Here is a 10,549-nt window from a genome sequence, read left to right on the forward strand (position 1 = left end):
ATCCAATTTTTCGAACGAAGATCTAGTCTTGCTTCAAACATAAACTTATTTCATATTTTTTTTTTAAACATTTAAAGTTTAATTTAATTTAAAATGAAATTTATTAAACTCAGATAGAGAAAAAATAAAAATGTCTAGATCATGCTATCATACAATCAATCAATAAAAAGTGAACAATTAAATACTCTCCAAAAATTTGGATAGACATTGTAATGCATGAAATAAAATACATATTTATTTTTAAAACAATTTTAGGAGATATTAAGTAATTATATTATTATCTTAAATTATCATTTCACATCTTTTGAGATAATCAAACTAAACTTATTTCAAAAATTAAAAATATTCTTATATGATTTAAAATTCACTTAGTTTGACATTCACTGAAAACGTATACACATTCATAATATACATATATTATAATATTAATTATATATTATAAATTACATACGAGGAATAATGTATTAAATATTTATATTATATTATATTATATTATATATATATATATATATATATATATAAAAATAGAGCCAAAAATGTATAACAATTCATCAATTGAGAATGGCTGGGACGATTTGGCTCAAATTTTGTTTTAATCGTTTCTCATTGCCAGGAGAAGGATTTTAAGAAAAAAAATTTTGGAAAACCCTTTTTTAAATTTTTTTGATGATTGATTTTTTAAATTCTAGAATGTTTTTTTTTTTGAGTATTTTCTTTTTGGCAAAACAACGTTTGCCTGTCAGCTAGTTTAATATATTATTCTATGAATAATATTGTTATAATAAGGTCAATGAGAATATAATTATTTTTCTTAATAACTTTTCTAATGAAGTTAAAATACGCGACTGTCACAATTTCGTTTGATTTAAAAACTGAATAAATATAAAAAAGGAGTAGGTAACCATACAAACACAAGAAAACAAAATGGTTTTTATCGTAGATTGACAACCTATATTGATAATATATCATATTTCTTGATATACATTTTGATATTGTTATATTGCTATTATAGTAATTTATTTTACTATTGTATCACAGTAGGTTGATTTTATTTTCACCAAAAACGCTGTATACATTTTGATATTGATATTTAATAACTTTAATAAAATATAATTATTCCATTTCATATTTTTCTTATTGAATTTTGATTTATAACCACTTTATCATAAAATAATATAAATAGGCTCATAGTTTAATTAGTTAATAGCCTAAAACTAATCAAAATATTTTGAAAATTTCATTGTTTATATAAAATACAATATATTTTGTTAAATTTACAAGTCTCTTCAAAAAATATATTTGAATAACAACAAATAACTAAAATAATTATTGTTATTTCTAAGAACTAATTTACTACTATTGAAGAACATTATATTTCATTTTTAAATTTTAGCTGTAACAATTTCATCGGGCATGGACCGATTGCGCTCATTATACTTTAGGATGAGTATACCAATTGTGCTTGTATAACATATACTAAAATGCTTGCAAATTTAAACTTATTTATTGGAAAATTGATTAATGGTCGTTGACTGAGTATTTTATAACAGTATTGGGAATTTTATGAAACGAATTATAATATATAAAAGTTAAAAAAAGTTATTTAATGTAATTGGTATTTAATTTTAAATAATTGACGATCAATAATTAACTTGTAAAATGTGAAAAAAAATTATTTATTTATTTATTTATCTTATGTTATATATTAATACGAAAAAAAGTCGGCGTTTTCATTTATTATATAATAATTATTAGTAACTAATACATTTTCTTTAGATATTGTAAAATCTTTTGATTGCAATTGGTCTATCCATCCTAAAATGTATAGAGTACAATTTGTCTATCGACCCTAAAATGTTTAGAACATAATTGGTAGGTATACAAAAAAGTAATTTTAGGCGCAATTCATAAACTGTCATTTAATTAATCATACATTTTTTTTTTTATTATTCTTCATCGTATTTTTTTTAATACATTTATTATTTTTATATTTCAAGAATAATTATTAATAATTAAAGCAACACCGCTGTGAATATTATTTGAAATTTCATTGTTCATTTTCAAAAGCTAATTATTTGTTACTTTCTGAACTTTATTATGTACCCACTATACGATCATAACGTATTTTAGATAAATTATTTTCATTTTCGATTTTGATATCATAACTAATATGTCTGTACGTTGTTTATTACTTATCACTACTAACTAAATAATCATATTATAAACTTATATATACAAATGAAAAATTAGTTCTCTATTTGATTTATCGGATCACGTTCTATGCCCAATTAGATTATTAGGTTTGTTTTCAAATCCTGAGAAATAATTGTTCGAATAGATAATTTTCAGATAACAGCATGACTCTTTGAAGACATTACTGTATAATAGGAGTCCGAAAACTACAAATATATACATTTTATGACTATGTTGCCTCAGGGGGTAAGAAAGTGTGTGATGCTTATATGATGATCTACATAACTAAAAAAAACGCTAGACTACTAAAATCTAAGAAAACATATTATTCAATTCGGTTTGTTTGTTTTGCATGAAAAAACACCATTGAAAATTAATTTAAATACAATACCGTCGAGTTGGAATTGTTTGGTATGGGTAATGCATAAATTGCATCAATTCCTTTTGGGAATTTTTAGTTTACTAAGCCCTTGCGTATCTGAACTCGTTGTAAAAGTCGAACCTACAAGTATCCTGTGGCATAATATAGGTACTACAAAAGTACCACTTAACGGTCAAGTATCACACTCGAATGTGTCACGTTAACATCTTATTCAACACCCTATTAGGCTTCGCTTGAATCTAAGTTCTTGATACGAAGTTAAACGATTTGGACGTCTGCGTGCTGCTAACTATTGAAGATAAAGGACGGTTGTGCTAAATTGTTGACTAAGTGGTGTAAATATTTGGTTATAAAAGAATGGAGAATGAATTGATTTACTGCAATGGAACTGAAAGGAAATTTATATTGAAATATAGACTAATTTATAGATAAATTAACACAAATATCTTGTTTGAAATCCCTAGAACAATACTAAAAAGGTTGGTGGTTGTGCGCATGTTTTGAAAGGGTATTCTACGGCAAACCACACCATTGATAATTTAATGTATGACTGCTAGTTGGTCAAGAAACAGAGATATGTCGAACTTCACATCAAAATGTACATAGAGTGTAAAAGGGTGAAAGGACCAAGAAGGAAGCGGATATTTCATATGATCGATGTTGAAAAGTGACCATTTTATTAAGTCCGTTGATAACCATTTCAAACGGTTTCAAGTACGGGTTGAATTTTGTTGACAATTTTACTCTGTAGCTAGTACAAGTACTGATGAAACGCTGCATTGAGTCAAACATTTTGCGAGTGCGTATGGATTATCTCTAAAATAGATTTCCGATAGAGGGACGTGTTTTGGCGCTCATAAGGTTTAAAGAATAATATAACAATCAAGGGTTTAAGCATATTTTAACTTCTACATGCAACCTTCAAGCGAATGGACAGGTTAAGTATACGCAACTGGCTGTTTGGATGGAAAGTCATTATTGTACTTGACTGTATTTTCTTTATCAGTTATTTGGCTTTGGTGAGCAGAAAATTGCGATTTTATATAATATAATATATATAATTCCATGTATGTGCGAATTACTGTTAGGTAACAAAAATGAAGTACCTAAATAGCGAACGATTTGTTTTACGTTATATTATTGTTAGTTCTGACATTGATTATCTTGTAACTTAAATACGATGAATAAATTAAATACCTGTAAATACCTGTAAATACGGTAACAATTTATTTAAAAATATTTAGCTTGGATCTAAGACCCCTACAATTCTGAAAGAAACCAAAGAGTACTTGGACTTTACGGGTAATTTTTGATATTTCTACAGATGTATGTTATAATAAATTGGAGATATTGTTAGTTTGGATTTTAAATGAACAATTATTATAAAGTTGTTGAGAAATTCTAGATGAGATTACACATAATTTACATTCGTTGGAGGAGGTACAGATAAAATACAGCTAAAATACACAAATGAATAAGTATACATGTTCTATTATTAATGTTTGCTGTTACTTTGCTAAGTTTTTTGACTGGCGTGGTAGGTTGGTCCTGGCCAGAACGCTCTTGGGTAATCCATTGAAGTAACGGATGGTAATAATGGATTCTCCCTTTTCTTGTCTATCCCGTAGTTCATAGGTTAGATTAGGTGAATTTTGTAGATTGAGCGTCTTTCTGAAGGTGTGCGATCCCTGGTGATAAAGACCTGGGAGTATTCAGTAGGATAGTTAGAACAAATACGTAAAAAGGACATAACCACACGGTTAGCATCCTCATGTAAGGTGAGTTCTACTTTAAGAAGTCTGGTTTCTCATTGATACTCTTGTCAATCTTGAAGATTCTGCGAATAACCGTTACTGGAAGTGTAGGATCAAGTTTATCGAAAATTTCTTTGACAAATGTTATATCTTTAGTAGTTGGGGAGGACGATGGGCGGTCAGATGGCTCTGGTACACCACAGTAGTATGAAATAGAGAGTTCTGCTGGTGATCCCGTGATCCTCGTGATCCTCGTGATCCCCGTGATCCTTGGCTCGTAATCTCGTGATCCTTGGCTCGTAATCTCGTGATCTTTGATTGCGTACGTGTGTGACGTATATTTACCCCACCAACTTCCTATCCGTTAAGTGATCAACATAATATAAATTATATACTTATGTTTTTTTATTATTATCACCTGATACGAGTTATCAATTACATATTTAATTAAAACAACGACCCATGCGACCCATACGACCTCCCAGCCCGCCGCCTGATCCGCTACGTGTGTGACGTATATTTACCCTTCATCACCTCACCATAGCCCTACTGGTCCGCCACCGCTCGCGTATGTATGCGATGTACATTTACCCTCTCCCCGATCTATATATTTAACCACTACGTGTTTACATCTGATCAGTTATCAAGTTATCATTATCATATTATTGTATACATTAATAGCTATAGTTACAACAACAAATTAATATATACCTATTATTGAATAACATACAATGATATCAGAATCTTCCCACGAAATACTATCATACCTATTAGTTAATAACATATACTCAACAACAACAATTTAATTACTTATTAGTGAATAACATATTAATATCCAATCTAAACTATAGGTACAATGTACTACGTTAGACTCTTAGATATTATACATATCAACAACAATAATATATCTCCTACCCAATAATGAACTCATCGAAAGGCACTTGGCTCTGCAAGAGCCGACATTCATTCAGTCTGTTCTCAGTCTTACACAATTGTAATTCTCTTCTACGTTTCTATCAGTCTTATAATTTATTCTGAGCTTATATTTTTTCAAGTCATATATTATTCTATAGTGTTTATTATTTGTCTAAGTCTTTTAAAAGTGTTCTAAATTTTTCTAAGTCTTTATAAATTTAAAGTGTTTATTATTTTTAAAACATGGCTGGTTCAATCGCTGACAACGCTACCTTATACAATGTGAAGAAGAAGGCTTTCACTTATGTACCACCAACACCTCCGGCTGAACTCATCGAGTCTACATCTTACACGTTAGACTTTACAGCTAGAAAATTTATAATTGTCGGTATCGATCCAACAGAACAACTTCAAACAGTTGTTCTTTTATTAACATCGTCACGTTATGTGAAAATTAGTACAGATTTTATAAGACGGATATTCTCGCTTATGGGTAACGTACTATCTTGTAGTTCTAAGTTACACTTAGAGCATAAAGTTTGCCTGAATTTTCCTGTTAGATGATCGTGGTCCATAACTTTATCACCCCCGGCTAAACTACATTTACATAGATTACACTCGGTACACGCTTGATGTGTTTTTTCTTGGTTTTTAGTCATAGTTAAAGGTATGTTTGTCTTCAACAAATTCTCAATTTTACGACTCACTCCAACTATTGCTTCTATAAAGTGTTTCGCTACGTCCTTATGATCATCATCTCCTCTGTATAATACCGGTCCTGTCGGTATCTCGTACTCCTCTAAAAGTTCCACTGGTACGTTGTCACTCACTTTTACCAAAAATCCATAACTCATCGCTTCGTGTTTATGAATAATTGTTGTATTTTTCCCCATACTCTCACCAGTCTTCACTAACAACGACTCAAAATCTGCATATATAACAAATGGATGTCTAACTGTATTTTTCCTCAACTTAAATTCAATGCAATCCCCCTCTTTCGGCATATCCGGTAATATCGGTTTATGCATCCCGCAAACCAATTTATGTTGATCCAACGCAGTCTGTCCATACATTTTAAATTTTAAATTTTGATTGTCAAAATTTGTAAAACATCTCTTACAAAACACTGCACGTCCATTGTGTCTAGTTTTTTGACTTCTTATGAGACGGGAAAAATTTGATATGTAAACATAATGAGAGTTATCACCATCTGTTATCAATAAAAGATCAAAATGATTGGTTTTTTCTTCCTCGACTACACGTAACGGATACACTTCATACGTCGGATATTTCTTCGGTGGTTGAAACTTTTTTTCGATCCCATAAACATTTACGCTCACGTTCAAGTTATTTCTCTCGAATTTGGAAATATCAGATAGAGGTGTCGGGAAGGTGATATCTTTGAAATTATATTTATCTTCATGCTGTTTGTAATTATTACCCTCGATACGGCATACTGTCGACCCCGTCACATGTCTCGCGAGAATCGCGTACATGAAACATTTTTGATCTGCATTCTGCGGATTTATGGTACCTCGCTTCCACTCAATACATACCGGTAACTTAATATATGATGATCCACTCATCGGTGAATATTTATACACCGCCAATAATAGACCGTCTATTGTTTCTAAAGTAAATCCACTTCCTCTCCCACTGTACTCATCTTTCTCGTTTAACAATTTTAAATACGCTCTCTCTATAATCTCTGCTATATTACTATCATGAAACATTTCAATCGCTGTTGTTTTGAACGCCCGGTTTTCTGAAGTGTTTAAAACGTTAGGTCGGTTATAGGTTGCCTCGAGTTTAAAATTAAATTTAATGACGTGTTTTTGAATATAATACTATTTTTTAATATTTTTATTAGTTCTGGTTTAAGCGATTGGAGGAACTTTGAATAAATTTGAACATTATTGATATTTTTGGCGTAATGCCATACGATTTTTCGGTTTGCAGACGATGAAATCTCGAGGAATCCAGAGGACTGTACCATATCCATACGTGCTTTTTTCGCTCTAACGGCTGAGTTGGTATTAGCAGATGAAACACGTTTCCCGTTAGACCCCGTAGTTGTATAAGAATCTTAATAAAAAAAAAAAAAAAACTAATTTCCCTATGTTATTATACGTATGGTATATATATATATATCTAAAGAATCGTATATAATAAAATAAATACCATATAAAATCTTTATAATTAAATCTTACAAACGGTGTGATAATCGTTGTAATGCCGGAATACTCCAACTAATATATCATTGATCAATTCACAGACCACTTAATAAGTGTAAAATGAAATTTATGATTTATACGAATCATTAAACATTATATTCCATCTATAATAATAAAAATAAAACTAACCTGCATTAACTTCTTCTTCATTTTCATATTCATCCATAGCTAACATACAAATATCGTCATCAGATATACGAATGTCAGTCGATGTATTCGAACCACTAGCCGATATATCGGGAACGAAAATTTGAGGTGCAATCTGGATACTCTCTGCAGGTGGCGCGTAGTGTATAACGCTCTGTCTAACATTCGGTGTAGCAATCGGTTGAGCAGGCTGACGATTAACCGGAACGTTAACGATACCTTATGAAAATTAATTATATTAGATATAAATTAATATTAAATGAATAGAAAAAATAATATTTTATTAATACATACCATGAAAGTTCTTTTTATGTTTGTTGAGACCGGTTTTATAAGAAAATGTCGATGGACAAAAGGTACACGAGAACCGCAGACCTTCAAGTTTTTTCTGATGGGTTTTCAAATTATGTTTCGTGGTGAAAACCGATGAACATTGTTCGCATTTAAACATATTGAATTTGTTTAAGGAATAAACGAAAAATATAATGTTTAAAAATTAAACACTATGAAAAAACACGTAGTGGTAAATGTAAAATAATAGTAGACAAATGTAAACGGTAAAATAATTATTTGGAGACTTTAAAAACACAGAGCGTAACATATAAAACGTAAAGGTATGTTTAGAACAGACTGATTCTTTATTATTGTCCGATACAGTGTCTTGACATTTTTTAGGTATGATAGCATTTTGTGGGAAGATTCTGATATCATTGTATGATATTCAATAATAGGTATTTACTTAATTATTATTGTTTGTAAGCGATTAGGGTATTTTTTAGTATATATATATATTGGTTATTAATGCATGTTATTCACTAATAGGTATGATAGTATTTCGTGGGAAGGAACAAATATCTTTATGTATATCAGTAATTAATATGTTAATCAATAATATTAATTTTATCTTATTGTTATTAACTAATAGGTATGATAGTGTTTCGTAAGTAATTAAATTGTTGTTGTTGAGTATAATATCTAAGAGTCTAACGTAGTACATTGTACCTATAGTTTAGATTGGATATTAATATGTTATTCACTAATAAGTAATTAAATTGTTGTTGTTGAGTATATGTTATTAACTAATAGGTATGATAGTATTTCGTGGGAAGATTCTGATATCATTGTATGTTATTCAATAATAGGTATATATTAATTTGTTGTTGTAACTATAGCTATTAATGTATACAATAATATGATAATGATAACTTGATAACTGATCAGATGTAAACACGTAGTGGTTAAATATATAGATCGGGGAGAGGGTAAATGTACATCGCATACATACGCGAGCGGTGGCGGACCAGTAGGGCTATGGTGAGGTGATGAAGGGTAAATATACGTCACACACGTAGCGGATCAGGCGGCGGGCTGGGAGGTCGTATGGGTCGCATGGGTCGTTGTTTTAATTAAATATGTAATTGATAACTCGTATCAGGTGATAATAATAAAAAAACATAAGTATATAATTTATATTATGTTGATCACTTAACGGATAGGAAGTTGGTGGGGTAAATATACGTCACACACGTACGCAATCAAAGATCACGAGATTACGAGCCAAGGATCACGGGGATCACGAGGATCACGAGGATCACGGGATCACCAGTAGAACTCTCTATTTCATACTACTCACTCACTGTCTCTCACAATATTCTAGTGCAATAATAATGGAGTTCTATTTCCAGAACGTGCCCTTCGGGCCACACTTCATATATTACACTTAACTAAGTATTTGCTTTATTTTCGGACTACATAGCTCTTCATCTCCTTCCTTTTTTGCGAGCACCGTCGTTACGAATTTCGCCACAGCATCCCACTTGGACTTAGATTGGACCATCATAGCTACAATGTTATTGGGAGAGATACCCATACCCTACCATTCACTTATTTGTTTAAGTATATAGGAGACGCAAAAGTTACGTCAATTTGCGAGGCCTCACCGCCACACTCAAAAGCAGGGGCGATGTCTTGATTGATGACAATTAGTCCAAATGAGCTTGCCTTGTCTGTTAATGCATCACATTTTGCACATGTGCTCGGAGAGCCCAATCAGGGAGGGATTTAGCTCTTTATCTAACCCAAACTAACCTTAATTCAGGTTTGTAATAAAACTCTTAAATCTTTTCTTAGCTGATATCTTCAACTTATAAGCTACCTACTAACCGAATTCCAGCTTCATAAGTATAGTTTTATACTTCTGTTTTTAAAATTTCGTGTTGAGTAAGTGGTGATCTTTAGTGATTCTTATTCATATATTATATACAATTTATAACTAAAGCAACACTCTTGCATATTTTTTCTGTTTAATTTTATCATATGGTTAAAAAATACACAATACATTTCAGAACGTTTGTGATCAAATACTTAGTTTTTACTGGATATTTTTTTTTTATAGAAAATTACATTTTCGGGTTTATAGGATATATTTTTGATTATAAGAGCATATTTTAAGTTTTTAGTGCATTTTTTGATAGTTTATCGACCATTAATCACCTCAGAAAATATTTTTTATGAATCAATATAAATAATTATATTAAACTGTAAATTTACCAGAAGGACGATAGCGACTAATTTAAATCTTAATGGTGAAGAGATAGATTAAGATTTGTATTATGTAAAATATTGTTTTTGTATATATAATGATTAAAGGTACACATATTTTTTTTAAGCCACATTTAACTAATTTATTACCTTGATGTCCTTAATTAAGAATAATACCTAATATTAATAATAAAGGTATTTAATATATTTAAAGAAAAAAAAAATATTTTAGTATAATAATATAGGGGTGTAATTTTTATTTTTTTCATATTTAGCTACATATTTTTAATGTTTTGATGTATAAGTGCTTACTTTTAAATGCCTATTTGATAATTTCAAAGATTAAAACTTATAAAGTTACTTTTAATTGGGAGGAACATACC

General features: G+C 30.2%; 1 protein-coding gene across 1 annotated transcript; it reads right to left on the reverse strand.

Annotated features, from left to right (window-relative positions):
* Window positions 1-4,360: 4,360 nt before the first annotated feature.
* On the reverse strand, window positions 4,361-8,076 carry LOC113558162. Its single transcript, XM_026963667.1, is given in 5 exon segments — window positions 4,361-4,686; window positions 5,747-7,091; window positions 7,094-7,329; window positions 7,608-7,844; window positions 7,920-8,076. Coding segments are annotated over 5 exon segments (2,301 nt in total).
* Window positions 8,077-10,549: the final 2,473 nt, after the last annotated feature.

This window comes from Rhopalosiphum maidis, chromosome 4 (genome assembly GCF_003676215.2).
Source record: "Rhopalosiphum maidis isolate BTI-1 chromosome 4, ASM367621v3, whole genome shotgun sequence".
Classification (NCBI taxonomy): Eukaryota; Metazoa; Arthropoda; class Insecta; order Hemiptera; family Aphididae; genus Rhopalosiphum; species Rhopalosiphum maidis.